We start from the raw sequence: 17,207 nt of genomic DNA, 5'->3' as shown, positions 1-17,207 counted from the left end.
CCATTCACAAGAAAGGTAGTAGGGAGGAATCAGGCAACTATAGGCCAGTAAGCCTGACATCAATAGTGGGGAAATTAATGGAAACCATACTTAAGGAGAGGATTGTGGACCATCTAAAATCCCATGGATTGAAAGATGAAAAACAGCATGGGTTTACTTCAGGGAGATCATGTCAAACTAATCTTATTGATTTTTTTGATTGGGTGACTAAAATAATAGATGGAGGAGGTGCAGTAGACATCGCTTATCTAGACTTTAGTAAGGCTTTTGATACTGTCCCACATAGAAGGCTTATCAATAAAGTGCAGTCATTGGGCTTGGACTCCCATATTGTTGAATGGATTAGGCAGTGGCTGAGGGACAGGCAACAGAGGGTTGTAGTCAATGGAGTATATTCAGACCAAGGTCTTGTTACCAGTGGGGTACCTCAGGGATCTGTTCTGGGACCCATATTGTTTAATATCTTTGTCAGCGAAATTGCAGAAGGCCTCAATGGTAAGGTGTGTCTTTTTGCTGATGACACAAAGATTTGTAACAGGGTTGATGTTCCTGGAGGAATACACCAAATGGAAAAGGACTTAGGAAAACTAGAGGAATGGTCAAAAATCTGGCAACTAAAATTTAATGTTGATAAGTGCAAGATAATGCACCTGGGACGTAAAAACCCAAGAGCAGAATATAAAATCAGTGATATAGTCCTAACCTCAGTATCTGAGGAAAGGGATTTAGGGATCATTATTTCAGAAGACTTAAAGGTAGGCGGACAATGTCACAGAGCAGCAGGAAATGCTAGCAGAATGCTTGGGTGTATAGCAAGAGGAATTACCAGTAGAAAGAGGGAGGTGCTCATGCCGCTCTACAGAGCACTAGTGAGACCTCATTTGGAGTATTGTGCTCAGTACTGGAGACCATATCTCCAGAAGGATATTGATACTTTGGAGAGAGTTCAGAGAAAAGCTACTAAACTGGTACATGGATTGCAGGATAAAACTTACCAGGAAAGATTAAAGGACCTTAACATGTATAGCTTGGAAGAAAGACGAGACAGAGGGGATATGATAGAAACTTTTAAATACATAAAGGGAATCAACAAGGTAAAAGAGGAAAGAATATTTAAAAGAAGAAAAACTGCTACAAGAGGACATAGTTTTAAATTAGAGGGGCAAAGGTTTAAAAGTAATATCAGGAAGTATTACTTTACTGAGAGAGTAGTAGATGCATGGAATAGCCTTCCTGCAGAAGTGGCAGCTGCAAATACAGTGGAGGAGTTTAAGCATGCATGGGATAGGCATAAGGCCATCCTTCATATAAGATAAAGCCAGGGGCTATCCATAGTATTTAGTATATTGGGCAGACTAGATGGGCCAAATGGTTCTTATCTGCCGACACATTCTATGTTTCTATGTTTCCGCCTCCACGTTGTCACGCCGTTGGTCCTGCGACAATGTCCGCTTATGCCTCCTCATCCTCCACCATGTCCTCAGCCTCCACTGCAGTTACAATTCACAGTGCTCCTCCAGCATACCACATGTGCAGGGCAAGGAGTCTCACAGGGGAGGAACTACTCTGTGAAATCGAATCCTGACTTTCTCCTCGACAACTCAAAATCGGAATCATGGTGACCGACAACGGGAAGAACATGGTGTCGGCATAGTGTCAAGGAGGGCTGAGCCTTGTGCCCTGCAATGCACAAATGTTCAATCTGGTTGTAAAGCGGTTCCTGAAGTCTTCACCCCATCTGCAAGACATCCTGAATATGGCCAGAAAACTTTGCATGCACTTCAGCCACTCATACACCGCAAAGCACACCCTCGTTGAGCTGCAACGGCACACCGGCGTCTCCCAACATAGGTTGATATGCGACATTTCCACACGTTGGAATTCCACCCTCCATAAGTGTCACGGATGATGTTGCAGAAAACTGGAAGTTATAAATAAACATCCGACTGAATTGATCCCAAACTAAGGAACATATGGGTGAGCCCTATAAACCCCCTAGAGCTCTCCCTGACTGCTTTGCTCATGCAATGATCTTTATGATAGAAAATTGCATGCCCTCGTACCTAGACTGAGTGACACCTGAAAACCCTATAATAGTGAGGGGACACGACCACCGGCTCCCTGCACTTAATACGGAGGGAGTCAGTGTCACCTAGAATCAAGCCAGCACGGAAACACAAATAAAGGAAAAGACTTATCTGAGGAACCAGCAGTTGCAGCCTCTTGCAGTGAACACAATCCAGGAAGTAGTATAAACCGCAAAGTGAAGCAGTATGGGAGGGAATATAAAGGGAGGCAATCAGTGTAAATAGATGACAGCTGGGAGAAGGAAAAGAGATGACAAAGTGAAACCAAAACAAAAAACATCATGCAAGAGGTACAGAAGAACGTCTGCCACAGCTTCTCAGAGAGCTGGCGGTGACAATATGTTGGACCGATTATATGAACAGGGAAAGTCCCTGTACGATTTCTTGATAATACAGTCGGACAGAGGTACTCCCCTTTGTAACTTCGATGTTAGCCAGTGGCAGATTATGCGTGACACCTGCCGTTTGCTTGGGCCCTTTAAGAAGGCCATTTTATTTGTCAGTTGCCAGGACTATGAAATTAACAACGTCATTCCACTGATTCATGTCCTGGAGCACATGCTGCGTAATCTGACTTGGTGACTACATCTCACGGCCACATGAGCCCTGTGGGGGCTGAGCTAGAGGAGGAGGACTTTTAAACACAAGCAATGCGTAGAGAATTTATTTTTTTTACACAGGTGACAGGAGAGGAGGAGCAGGAGCATCCAGGCCCTTTCCTTCGATCCTTCTGCTTTAATAATTTGTCCCACATTTCCGCTTCAACCCATTGCAGCCATTGACCTCCCTTGGATGAGGTCTCCCTTTCTCACGCTGCCTATCTGGCATGGAACCCTGATTCGCCGATAACCGTGATCAACATGGTAGGCTCAGAAAAGAACATCGAAAGTTTATAGAGAAGATATCCAAATGGATGGTGGACGTCACAGGAACGTGCAACCAGGCAGAAGTTATCTAGAGTGAACAAAGCGGCAGCAGAGCCTCTCCTGGCTAACGTTTCCAAATCCAAATTACCCCAGTGACATTTGAATGATTAATAAAAAATTATAGGGAATAACAGGGCATCTTAAGAGTCCTGTATTGTTATTTATCGTCACTACCTCCCCGAGTTGGGAGTGGGTAATTGCCGCGCGCCCCCTCCTTTCCTTCAATTCTTCCATTTTAATATCTTCTCCCACATTTCCGCTCGATCACAATTACATTTCATCCATTGATCTCCCTTGGATGTGGTCTCTCTTTCTCACGCTCTCTCTCCGGGGTGGAATCCTGATTCGCCGCTAACCATGATCAACATGGTAGGCGCAGAAAAGAACATTGAAAGTTGATAGAGCAGATATCCAATTGGATCGTGAACATCACGGGGACGTGCGATATGGTGGGGCAGTATGTTTGCACACGCCTACACGAACTGACTGATGGTTCTGCCCCCTGCAACTTCTGGGTCTCCAAATTGGGCACATGGCCTGAGCTTGCCCTTTACGCCTTGGAGGTGCTGGCCTGCCCTGCAGCCAGTGTATTGTCTGAACGTGTGTTTAGCACGACTGGAGGGGGTTATCATAGGTTATATTTCCCAATGTTTTGGGGTGTACCCTAATTTAAAAAAATTAAAATAAATTTTAAACCAAAAAGCAGTGTAGGCTACCTCCTCCTCCTCCACCGCCGCTTCCACCTACACCGCCACATCCACCGCCTCCTCAACCTCCTAATCCATATGGACCTCGTCCTCCTAGATCAAGATTATTATTTTTTATTTTTACGTATTTTATATTATTTAAAGTCATTTCCCTATCCACATTTGTTTGCAGAGCACTTGCCATGCTCTTAACCACATTTTGATGCCATTTGCAGCCCTCTAGCCCTTTCCATTACATTTTTAAAACCATTTTAGTGCTCAAAAGTTTGGGTCCCCATTGACTTCAATGGGGTTCGGGGTCAAGTTCGGGTCCCGAACTCGAACTTTTTTGTGAAGTTCGGCCGAACCCGTCGAACCTGAACATCCAGGTGTCCGCTCAACTCTATTAAAGGTACGGTTACACAACCAAAATAAATATTACAGAATTGCACCTCACGCAGGAGGCGGTTAATGATAAGCGTATAGTTTTATGCATGTAGTATCAAGCAACCAGGGATTGGTGAGCAAGAGAACAACAAAATAATAATAATAACAATAACAATAAAATCAATAGATTCACATACAACAGATAACAAAAACATGGTATCCTGTTAAAAGTAAGGCTTTTTGGAATTCTTAGCCACATAGAGGGGGCAGGTGTTGCAGGCAGAGTGTACCATATGGGGGGGTCAAGAACCTCTAACCAACTTTATAATGACAAGTAGGGTATCCTGTTAAAAGTGTGGGAGGAGGTCAGCCACGACTGCCAGAGTTTTGAGTATTATTCTATCGTATCCCCCATAGTGGCTGCAATTTTTTCATATATGGCCTCTCTATCCATCCGCTGCACAACCTCAGAAAGACAGAGGGTGTTGGATCGGCATTTGGCCACTATGTGAATGCGCTCCGCGAGCAGAAAGTGTTGGGCCAATTTAAATGGGGCATATTTTAAGCTTACAGGCTTATCTCCAAGGAGACAAACCGATGGGGTCTTATGGAAATTGATGCCTAAAACGTCCGACAAGACTGCGCAAACTCCTGACCAAAACGAGCTAGCTACAGGGCATGCCCACCATATATGGTACATTGATCCAGTAGCGCTGCAGCCTCGGAAACAAAGAGGTGAGACCGATGGATATATATGATGTAGCCTTTTGGGTACTAAATAGGTCCTGTGGAGGACCTTAAGAGAAGTTTCCACCAGGGATATTTGCCAGCTGCCCCTGGCGATAGTTTCACAACACGTGTGCCATCTAGCTAAAGACATTGAGCAATGGATGTCCTCCTCCCAGTTTAACATATAGGGCAGCTTGATATCACTGGATGGAGTATTAAACCAACAATAGAGAATATATATCAGTCCTACTCTTCTAAAAGAATGTAAGATAAAACGTTCAAAAGGAGATCAGGAAATGGATGAGATAGTCCCCACAATGGACCGCCAAAATGACAAAATCAGTCTATAGCTTTCAGATGTGGGAATAGAATATTTAGACCTTAACTGATCTGCAGATGGTAATTTACCAGCAATAAGGAAGTCATGCAGTTTTGTCAAGCGATTGGCGGACCACCATGAGAAACCACTCAAGTCCATCCCAGGTGGGAAGGCCGGGTTAGTCAGTAGAGAAGTGAGGGGAGCGGGCCTGGATTGGAGGCCAGCCTTAAAACGGACTGATCGCCATAGTTGGATAGCGTAGAAAGGCAATAGGACCTTGTATTTAAGGTCAGTAGGGATAGGATTTGTATCCCAAAACAATGCAGGCCAGGAAAATGGGGCAATCATGCACGTCTTCAAGGCAATCAAATGCTTTTTCTAGGTCCAATGAAAGTAAGGTTAGAGGATGTTAATGCAGATGTGACCAAGAGATTACATTGAGAATTTTGCGAACATTATCAGGGGCTTCTCTTTGAGGGATAAATACAACTTGATCGGGATGGATCAAGAGTGGAAGTAAAAGGTTTAATCTGCTAGCTAGAATTGATGTGAAGATCTTTGCATCAAGGTTTAATAAAGAGATCGGTCTATAATTAGCTGGGGACAAAGGATTCTTGTTAGGCTTGGGGATAACTGTTATAAGAGAGTTCAGGAATTTATCCGGCATTGCATTACCCTGGAGGAGATGATTACAGTAGGTTCTTGTGTGCAGAATAAGGATTGGGGAGAATTTCTTAAAGTAAAGTGCAGTCAGACCATCTGGCCCAGGGGCCTTTCCTAATTTCAGGTTTTTAAGGGTCATCTCAACTTCTTCAGCTGATACCTCCCTATTGAGCTGTAGAAGAGCGTCAGAGGTAAGTTTAGAGAGGTTGGCTTTGGAGAAGAAGGCGTTAGTTAGTGCAGGCATTTGAGGGTTTCGGTGTTTATAAAGGGCTTGATAAAAATCATTGAAGGTCTTATATATATGGTTAGGGTTACTAGTGACTTGGCCTTCTTTTGTTTGAATCCGCAGGACTTGGTTAATAGGTTGCTGGGATTTGAGCTTCCTAGCCAATAATTTATCAGGTTTATTGGCCCATTTATAGTACTTAGCTTTGGTCCAGCGTAAGGCTTTTTCAGTCCTATGTGACAAGATGGAGTCTAGTTGCAACTTAGTGGCTTTGATGGCCTGTTGGAGGTATAAGGATGAGTGTTGTTGGTGAGCGTGGACTAGTCTAGCTAGCTTAGACTCTAATTGGGACTGTGCCTGTCCTCTATCTTTTTTCTTTTTTGACCCAATAGCTATTCATTTATCTCTGATAAAAGCCTTATGGGCTAACCATACCCAGTGTGGAGAGAAATCAGGCACTGTGTTCTCAGTGAAGAAATTGGTCAAGTCAGTGGCAATCTGAGTCTGGACGACTGCAAGGTCTGAAAGCAGGGCTTCATTGAGGCACCAAGAAAAAGGAAGCGACCTTCTAGGCGTGAAGTCAAAAACAGAAAAAACAACATCGTGGTCAGACCAAGCTAAGACAATGTGTCTACTATATAGGAGAAGATGGAGTGCATTAGCTGAGGAAATAATTAAGTCAATTCAAGTATGGGAATTGTGAGCTGATGATTAGAAAGTGTATCCCCTAGCTGATCCATTGTGCTCTCTCCAAGTGTCTGAGAGAGAGAGAGTTGGTGCATAGTGTCGCTAATGATCTGTTTTTGCTCTCATGTGTGGTGTGAGTCCGATGTGTGTGACCTGTCCAGAGTGGTGTTCAGTACAAAGTTGAAATCCCCACACCATACAAGATATTGGTATTCTAGAGGTTCAATTATTTCAGCTAAATTCTTGAAAAAATGAATGGGGTGCTCATTAGGGGAGTAAGAGTTTACGACACAAATGGATGTATCATGAAGGGTGCCTATAATAATCAGGTATATACCATCAGAGTCTGAATTGGTCTGTTTAACCTGAAAGGGGAAATTATTCTTAAAGAGAGTAACCACACCCTTTGTCTTGTATGTAGATAAAGCAGTACAGAAGGTAGAGTACTGAGAATGAATATAAGAGGGGGACGAGGTGGTGGAGAAGTGAGACTTCTGCAGACAAACAATATCAGGGCAGTGTTTTAGATAGTCGAAAAAAGATTTTTTATGCTTGTGGGGTGAATTAAACCCCCTAACATTATGTGAGATTATGCGACACATGATAAAGAACTGATAATCGCAGGAGAAGAGCAAGTACGGGAGTACTCACTCTCACACCACCCCCTCCCACCCCCACTGCCATTTCTCCCCCGAATCCACATAATCAAATCCCCATGTAGCATAATGGAAAGCATCAAAGGATACCATGCAAAAACACTGTTATAACTAGAACAGAGCAGAGAACAAAAAAAAAATGAAGAACCAAAACAACTCAGTAGGTCTGGAGTGGGGGTACCAAGGCGTTGGTCCCCCAGACTAGGAAATATAAGGCAACATGATAATCCTGCCACTACAGGGCTACCATATTTTTCTAACAACATTGACCAGAGGGTATATAGAGGATAGTGACCAAAACATGGATTCACCACCTCGAGAGGCCCGGCCATGAACCTTCTTAGGGTGTGGGAGGACTGTTAGGAGCCATTGGCTCAGATCCTACCCATCAGATAAGTGCAGTCCCAGGAGAAGTGGGAGATGTAATATGATCAGTTCTGGGGTCCCACTCTGGATCTCATCGATGGGCGTGCTTTGTTGGACCAAAATCTCGTTGGTCTCGGGGTCCTCTGAGGTAGAGGCGCTTGCGTCTCCGTAGGGATTCCCGCTATGAATAGGGCTTCTTTACCTTCCTCCAAAGAGCGGACCAAATAGGTCCTGGAGCTGTGGGTAAAAGTCAGAGAAAAAGGAAAGCCCCATCGGTAGCGTACTTGGGCTTGTTGGATGGCCAATGTGATGATTCATATTTCTGCGGCGACCTAGAGTTGAGGGTGCTAAATCAGAAAACAACTTTGCTGTGGGAGGAAGGCCTGGAGATTGTGGGCCGTTAGAAGAATCTTGTTGCGGGCTTCCATATAGTGGAGTTTCAGCACAATGTCCCTGGGGATGGGGATTCTTTGGAGTGCCCAGAGCCCTGTGTATTCTGTCAATAAGGAACAGTGAAACGTCCTGTTGGGGCAGCAGAGTCTTAAAGAGCTCTGATGCTGTTTGATGCAATGAGATGAGACTCTCCGGTACCCCTTGGATACGAAGGTTCGCCATCCTGAAGCGGTTTTCTAGATCTTCCAATTTAAGCTCCAAGGCCTCTATTTGCGCTGCGTGGGCATCAATATCATGCCGGTCCGCTGCTATAGCATCATGCTTTCGGCCTTCGCTTCAACATCAGCGACACGTTGGCCTAGGTTGTGAATTTGGCCGGAAAACTCAGTTCCTGCTTGGGCTAGTCCATCCTGGAACATTTGTCTGATGTTTTCAAAGTGGTCTCTCGGTGGAGATGCAGGGGGTGAGGCTGGGGCCGGCGATTGGGATCCCGGTACTCCCTGATTAGAGTCCTCATTAGAATCTGGGGTGGACGGGGTCGCCATTTTGGAAGCGGACTGGCATAGAGGCTGGGAAGTTGGCTGGGCACCCGATTTCTTGGTTTTAGTCATCGTCTTGGTAGGCTAGAAGCTCTGGTCAATGCTCATGGAGCTGCTAGGCATCGCTTCACAGCACTCCAGCAGTGGCAGGCACAGAGCTCACTCAGCACACATCCGCCCCCGTGAACTTCGTGCATGCGCCCCAGGGTAATGCTATTTTAGAGGATTTACATGAAAACAGGTTATCTTTCCCTCCAGATTGGTGTGGTGTTATACATCCATTCCTTAGCTTTCCAGGAGATGTTTCAGAAAAAAATCAAGGCTGTGCCTTCTATCAGGTATATGGTGATCCTGTGTGGATCTCTCCTTCTCAGGAAAGGGTACTGTAAAAAATGAAGGCTGTGCCTTTAAGGAAATGTAGCAGTGCTGCTGCTGTACTGATTTTTGCAAACTCTGCTGTGATTGGCAGAAGCTTTTGAGGGCTGAAGCCCTATGATATATTAGCTGGCTGGGGATGTGGAGTGGGTTCCAGCCCAGGGCACTTAGCTAGGGGCTCTCACTGTGAATCACTCACCCCTAACGTGGATCCGGTAGACGGCGGGCACAGAGAACTTCTGCTCCCTCGTGGGAGGATGCTGGAGAAGAATAACGCGATCTCCAAGATGGCGCCGCCGCTATGGCGATGTTCCTCGTCTGACCCGGTGAGTGAGGGGAGGCAGGGGGAGAGCACTGACCTGATGGTGCTTGGTCTCCGCTCAATCCCCTCCGAGCCCCGCTGGGGTCCAAAGATGGATCAGAGGGTCTCTGGCATGGAGCGCTGGCACTCGGGCCGCACCGCGGCTCAAAATCGAGGCCGGGGATCTGTCTGGTTGGTTAGGCCGCAAATGTATCTCGGGCCGCCTGGGTCGTAGAAGCTCCCCACTTGGTTCAAACGGTGTTGGGTGATGAGTGGAGCGCAGGACTGCAGGAATTGGGGCACTGTGGCGATGTTAATGCGGTGGATGGGGTAGGATTAGATCCCATCCGCAGGAGCCGTGACGAATCACGTCTACACCATCCAGCTATAGGCCACGTTCCCCCCCAAAATCATAATTTTTAAACAGAACTGTTTAATTGCGTTATTGAGATCTTCTGCCGGGTCTCAATACCGGAATTACAAATGCAAGTGTGAAAGTAGTCTTACCTCGCCGTCCAAACCACCTCCAGGCACATGTGTGTGTGTGTATTATCAGAAGTTTATGGTATGGAGACTTCTTGGCAATGCTCTATGGGAAAACAAAATTAGATTTTATACTCATAGGGAGCCACTTCCACAAGATGGCAGTAGTGTAATGGTTCTCTTTAATTGAGAGATACCTCTTGCATATTGTTTTCCTGTGGAGAGTTGCCAGTAAGTCTCCATACTGTGGAGCACTTCCAGTGACTCTTCATACAGGGTGGTCTCTCTAAAGACAGCCAGTACCCTGCCTAAGTTTCAATGATGCTGGAAGAGATATAGAAATTTGACTAACAGGACCTTTTCCGCCATTCCCTAATCTTTCCCTTTTGGTGTTTTTACATGTTCTCCTATTATCAGTGTTAAGGTCCAGGTTACATTTTTGCATAACAGGATATAGTCTGCAAACATCTCTCTCATCCTTAAGGCAGTACAACTGTATTACACCTATGGCATCTTCGGCCATAGTTCTAGACATACACCACTTTCTATTTCTCCCAGATATACAGTATAACCCCATACCTTCCTAATCTTCTCCTCCTCACTGGGTCTTGCTTCGGGGGACTTAGGCTGCAAGAGACATAGCAAATCCCTCTCTTACAGGTGACTCTATTTCTTTCCTTATAATTGTTATAAATTACCAGCGCACTGTTTTGTCACGGTAACTGGTTGCAAAGTATGGGGTTGGGACATCCCTCACACATTGTGGCTTCCTAGGACAGGCAGTAAAGTGTCCTATGGCTGTGTTTAGGCACATGGTCTTAGGCATTCCCAAGATGTCAGTGAGCACTACAGCTTCATAGTATACTAACTACCACATGATAAATCAGTCTCATCCACTGGTAGCTCACAGGACCTCAGTGTCACTATTTGGGATTTCTCTCTTATTTTTGTGATTGGCACAGTGTGATTTCTATGGCCTCTGGGAGGTCATTAATCCAAAGTTGGGTGGAGTACCCAACCTTTAACACTTGAAAATTAGAAAAGTATTCCCATCAGAATACTAGAGTGCTAATTTCCTTATCAGTGCCATTTTTGGGTGATGACAAAATTTTAATCACTCTTTATCTTTATTCATTTTTTGGGGGGGACAAGGTAACAAAAAATGTTAAATTAGTGTATTTCTTTTTCCGTTTTGACATACAGTGCATAGGAAAAATATTTTCATATTTTAATAGTTTGGAAATTTTCAGACATGGTAATCCTTCTAAAACAGACTTTCAGAGGAACCTGGCTGGGTAAGATCCTGACCATAAGGTTTGGAAGAATTCATGAAATAGTATTAACCAGCCACATGTTCTAGATAGTATTAAGTGAAGCAAAGCATTCAAAGCGGAATTCAGTCCAAAGTTTAGGAAAATTTTGGGTAACGAATCAGGTTTTCCTAAAATGGCGGCTGCAGGTGTTACAAAGCAAAACTTTAAGAATAGAGGAGACAAGCACGGGAATGCAATATCACCCATAAAGCCCTACAGCCAGTCATCCACAGATAGTCATCCTCTGTGATGTCACAGCCCTATAAAACCTTCATCCCGCATGGTCTCTGGCCATTTTCCTGTGAGCTGAGCATAGGGAGAGGCAAGTGGCAAGTGCTCACGCGCTAGTGACAGTGTTGTTGAAAACTATTAATAGAAGATTATTGGAGACGGAGAGTCCAGTAAGACTGCGGGGAGACTGCAGGGAGTGTGCACTTATTCTGCATCAGTTTAGCTTATTTTTTGCTACATTTACTTATTCCTACATCAGATGTAAACTAATATATGTAATCCAATACCAATAAGATGGAAATCTTTGTTATTCCAGTGCCAGTGTGCCAACCAGTTCTATCCAGTCTGCACCCCTTGGGGGTAAGGTCTAAATGATAAACATCCACATCTTGTGCTGGCTTTACTTCTTCCAAATCATCTTTCAAAGTCTCCATGTCCTAGAGAGAGGAGTTTCTGGATGTTCGTGATGACATATTGTCATCAATATTAGATGATGTGGAAAAGGAGGAAAGCAGAAGGCAGAAGAAGGGCCCCCACCTGTAGGGCAGGAGAGCGCTGTGGTTGGAGAAATGGGTACAGCCCCTGTTTAAAGATGTATTAAAGGTGCCACATAGCCATTGACAATGAAGACCTACTATATCGTTTGGTCTTCATCATTAAATGAAAGGCAGCTGTGGGCTAATTGGCCACATGGTTCTTCACCGCAGCATGACGGTAATCCGCCTGCAGCATAGCCGCTCCTTGTGGACAAAACCTAAGGTAGAGTGGCTTGGGTATACCTAATTTTTAGCAATTTGTGACAAATGAATTTGGAATGAATCAAATTTCTTGTCGGACTTTGGCGAAGCTGCCGAATTGAATTTTTTTTAAACTTCACTCATCTCTAGTTATAGACGTACATAGAATGCTGCAAATAATATCTTAGCTCATTTGGTAACTATATAATCATTCCTGTTTTCACAGTTGTCTAAGGAATATGGTCAAGTCTTCAGTATCAAGCTTGGACCATCAAAATCAATCGTCCTAAGTGGTTATGACACCATTAAAGATGCTTTCACCAACCATGCTGAAATATTGACCACAAAACCACATATTCCAATATTTTCATTCTTTACACAAGACATTGGTGAGTCTGTGCCCTGAACTTGTGAGTTCTGCCTTCCCATTATGCTTTAAGCTGCTGCCTTCAAGATCCATCATTCAGGGTTGTGCTCCTCTGTTTACTTCCTGCAGACTAGGGCAAAATAAGTAATAAGCTTATATGCAATTTGTGGATGTGTCTAGAGAATATGTACAAGAGTGTGGCTCTGTTATGTATAGTGGGTACACCATGGGCTTTTTTTCCTTCTGCAAGGCTGTCTGTTGCACTGAAATGCTGATGGGGTAGATCTTACCTGTACAGTGCCTTAAAAAAGTATTCATACCCCTTGAACGTTTCAATATTTTTTTCTTGTTACACCCACAGACTTAAATGTATTTTGTTGGGATTGTATGTGATAGATCAACAAAAAGTAGTAAGCAGTGTATGTGAGAAGAGAAAAGAAAATGATACATGGTTTTCAAAATTTTTAATAACAAAAAATCTGGAAAGTGCTATCATTGCAATCACAGCTGTAAGTCTTTTTGGGGTTTGTCTCTACCAGCTTTGCACATCAAGATGCTGAAAATTTTAGCAAAATAGCTCAAGATCAGTCAGATTGGATAGAAGACATCTGTGAACAGCAATTTTCAAGTCTTGCCACAGATTCTTGATGGGATTTACAGTAGGTTTGGACTGTGACTGGGCCATTCTAACACATGAACATGCTTAGATCTAAACCGTTCCATTGTAGCTCTGGCTGCATGTTTAGGGTTGTTGCCCTCTGCCCCAGGCTCAAGTCTTTTGCAGCCTCTACCAGGTTTTCCTCCAGGATTGCCCTGTATTTAGCTCTATCCTCCTTCCCATCAACTCTTACCAGCTTCCCTATCCTTGTTGAAGAATAGCATCCCCACAGAATATTGCTGGCACCTCCATGTTTCACAGTGCAGATGGTGTGTTCAGGAAGATGTGCAGTGTTAGTTTTCCACCACACATAGCGTTTTGCATATAGGCCAAAATGTTCAACTTTGGTCTTATTTGACCAGAGCACCTTCTTCCATATGTTTGCCGTGATCCCTAAATTGCTCGTGGCAAACTGCAAACAGTACTTGTTATGGCTTGCTTTGTAAAATGGCTTTTTTCTTCCCACTCTTCCATAAAGGCCAGATATGTGGAGTACACACATAGCCCCACCTAAGCTGTGGATCGCTGCAGTTCCTCCACAGTGACCATGGGCCTCTTGGCTGCTTTTCAAATTAGTGATCTACTTGCCTGAGCTGTCAGTTTAGTTGGAGGCTATGTCTTGGTAGGTTTACAGCTGTGCAATACATTTTCAGATGATGGATTGAACAGTCCTCCGTGAGATGTTGAGAGCTTGGGATATTTTTTATAACCTAACCCTGCTATACACTTCACCACAACTTTATCCCTGACCTGTCTGATGGTTTCCTTGGTTTTCATGATGCTATTTGTATCACTAATGTTGAGGCATTCACAGAACAGCTGTAGTTATACTGAGAATAAATTACACACAGATAGACTCTATTTACTGATTAGGTGACTTCTGAAGAAAATTGGTCACACTGGATTTTATTTAGGGGTATCTGAGTACAGGGGGTTAAGTAAAAAAGCACTCCACACTTTTCAGATTTTTATTTATTACAGATACACATACTTGCTACTTTGTGTTGGTCTATAACATAAAATCCCAATAAAATACATTTAGGTTTGCGGGTATAACATTAAAAAAAAAGTGGTAAAATTCAATGGGTATGAATACTTTTTCAAGGCACAGTATGCATAACACAGTGCTCATTCACTCCTGTTTGCTGTTATCAGCCTTTATATATACAGTAAATATATATATATATATACACACACACATAATACCATACTCATTCACTGCAACAAACATCACGTCAGACAGTGGCCCTGCTGCAATGTTATTATCATGCCAGAATGTGTGAAATAAGGGCAGCCACCCACAGCGCCAACTTATAGGTCTACTACCACATCATATTCCAGTTACATCCTGATACATTTAAATCATATATGACTGATATAAGCTGCTCCTGTTATAACACTCTAACAGTGGCGTGCCTAGGGTGTTTGGCACACGGGGCGGGTCCTTGCTCTGGAACACTTTTCCTGCAATACTTTAAAAAAATTGTACTCCATTGCCCTCATTGTACAACCTTCACAGTAGTTTTGTCCAGATATGTGCCCCCTCACGGTACTTATCCCTTCATTTTGCCCCCTTCACAGCAGTTATGCCCTCATTATGCCCCCCTCACAGTAGTTATGCCCTCTCTTTGCCCCTTTCACAGTAAAAATGCCCTATCTATGCCACTTTCACAGTTGTAATGCCCTCCTTGTGGCCCTTTCACAGTAGTAATGCCCTATCTGTGCCCCCTGCACACTTGTAATGCACTCCCTGTGCCCCTTCACAGTAGTAATGCCCATTGTGCCCCTTCACAGTAATAATGCACACTCTGTTCCCCATAACAGTTATGCACACCCCCTTTCACAGTAGTAATGCTCTCTGTGCCCCCTTCATAGTAATAATGCCCATTGTGTCCCCTTTATTATAATAATGCCCATTGTGCCCCCTTAATAATAATAATGTCCATTGTGCCCCCTTCATAATAGTAATGCCCATTGTGCCCCCTTCATAGTAGTAATGCCCATTGTGCCTCCTTCACAGTAGTATTGCCCATTGTGCCTTCTTCACAGTAGTAATGTCCATTGTGCCCCCTCTACAGTAGTAATGTACATTGTGCCACCTCCATAGTAATAATGTCCATTGTACCCCCTCTACAGTAGTAATGTCCATTGTGCCACCTCCAAAGTAGTACTATCCATTGTGCTGCCTCAACAGTAGTGATGCCCATTGTGCCCCCTTCACAGTAGTAATGCCCATAGTCCCCCCTTCATAGTAGTAATGTCCATTGTACCCTCTTAATAGTAGTAATGCCTTCTGTGCCCCTTTGTAGTAGTAATGCCCTCTATGCTCCTTTGCAGTAGTAATGCCCTCTGTGCCCCCTCCATAGTAGAAAATTCTCAACCTTGCCCTTTCCCTCCTAACATTACATACAGTGCTACAAAATACAACTATGCAGAAGAGTTTGACAAACAGACATCTTAGAGTCCTACTTTTCCATCATCCTCCCACCTTCTGAACACATCATCTTGCCACCCTAATACTGTTCTCGCTGTGCTCCCCGAAACTAAACTGCAGAAACTGATAATCCCCTGGAAATACTAGTAGAACACAGATAGGGCCCCCTGTAGGGCTGAAACGATTACTCGATTGAATCGAGTAATTTGATACAAAAAAAATCATGCATCGAGGATTGGTTTGTGTCATGTGACCACGGAGCAGGAGTGAAGCGCTTGCTATTACTTACTGATCTGTGGTCACCCGCCGGCCATTTCCGCGCTGCACTGGATCCTGACACATTGTCAGGTCATAGTGCACGTAAGTGCACACTATGACCCGACGCTGTGTGATGGCAGGGTCCAGTGCAGCGCACGGAGAAGAATAGGAAGGAGCTGTGGAGTGGCGCTCCTACAGGAAAGGAAAGTATTTTATTTTACTGGCGCTGGGGACATGGCACTGAAGGGGGACAGCCGGCAATGGATGACATTGAGGGGCAGATGGGAGTGGGGGACATGGAGGGGCTCATCTGATGGCACTGGGGGACATGGAGGGGCTGATCTAATGGCACTGGGGGACTTGGAAGGGCTGATCTGATGGCACTGGGGGACATGGAGGGGCTGATCTGATGGCAGTGGGGGACATGGAGGGGCTGATCTGATGGCACTGGGGGAGTGGGGGACATGGCAATGGATGGCATGAAGGGGCTGATGGCACTGGGGGAGTGGAGCTGAAGGCACTGGGGTGGGGGGGGGCTTATGGCACTGGGGGGATAGTGGAGCTGATGGCACTGGGGGAACTGATGCACTTGGGCTGATCGCACAGGGGGAAAAAAAGGGTGTTGAGGACTGATGGCAGGGGGTCTGATGAGTTTTTATAAAGGAAAACAGTCTATTAATAAATTTTTTATTATTTGAGTACTCGATTAATCATAAAAATTTGAGTTGAGCGGACACCTGGATGTTCGGGTTCGGCAGGTTCGGCCGAACTTGAAAAAAAAGTTCGGGTTCGGGACCCGAACGTGACCCGAACTTGACCCCGAACCCGAACCCCATTGAAGTCAATGGGGACCCGAACTTTTGGGCACTAAAATGGCTCTAGAATAGTCCTGGAAAGCGCTAGAGGGCTGCAAAAGGCATCAACATGTGCTTAAGAGCATGACAATTGTTCTGCAAACAAATGTGGATAGGGAAATGACTTAAAATAACAGAAAATACAGAAAAATTAAAAGTAACAATCTGGATCTAGAAGTAGGAGGTTGAGGAGGCGGTGGATGGGTGGATGTGGCAGTGTAGGTTGACGTGGCGGTTTAGGTGGAAGCGGCGGTGAAGGAGGAATAAGTAGCCAACACTGATTTGTGCTATTTTTTATTTTTGGGACATATAACAAAATAAAACAAAGAATAAGTGCACTTGAGTACAAGAATGGATTGTTGAGGCTGGTATAAATGTCTATTCTGCACAAGGTACGGACAAGTCCTGTGGGATCCATGCCTGGTTCATTTTAATAAACGTAAGCTTGTCCACATTGGCTGCGGCCTGTGATAATGCTCTCTGCCGTGCTAAACACACGTTCACACTATACACTGGCTGCAGGGCAGGTCAG

General features: G+C 44.5%; 1 protein-coding gene across 1 annotated transcript in view; it reads left to right on the top strand.

The window, feature by feature from the left end:
* LOC120997248 (cytochrome P450 2K6-like) overlaps positions 1-17,207 on the top strand; it is a 120,032-nt gene that overhangs the window by 24,228 nt on the left and 78,597 nt on the right. Inside the window, exon 2 of the mRNA XM_040427253.1 lies at positions 12,331-12,493. Within this exon, the coding sequence (XP_040283187.1) occupies positions 12,331-12,493 (163 nt within the window). The remainder of the gene's footprint in view (positions 1-12,330; positions 12,494-17,207) is intronic.

The sequence above is a fragment of the Bufo bufo genome, chromosome 4, assembly GCF_905171765.1.
Source record: "Bufo bufo chromosome 4, aBufBuf1.1, whole genome shotgun sequence".
Taxonomy (NCBI): domain Eukaryota; kingdom Metazoa; phylum Chordata; class Amphibia; order Anura; family Bufonidae; genus Bufo; species Bufo bufo.
This window is presented reverse-complemented; position numbering and strand designations above follow the sequence as displayed.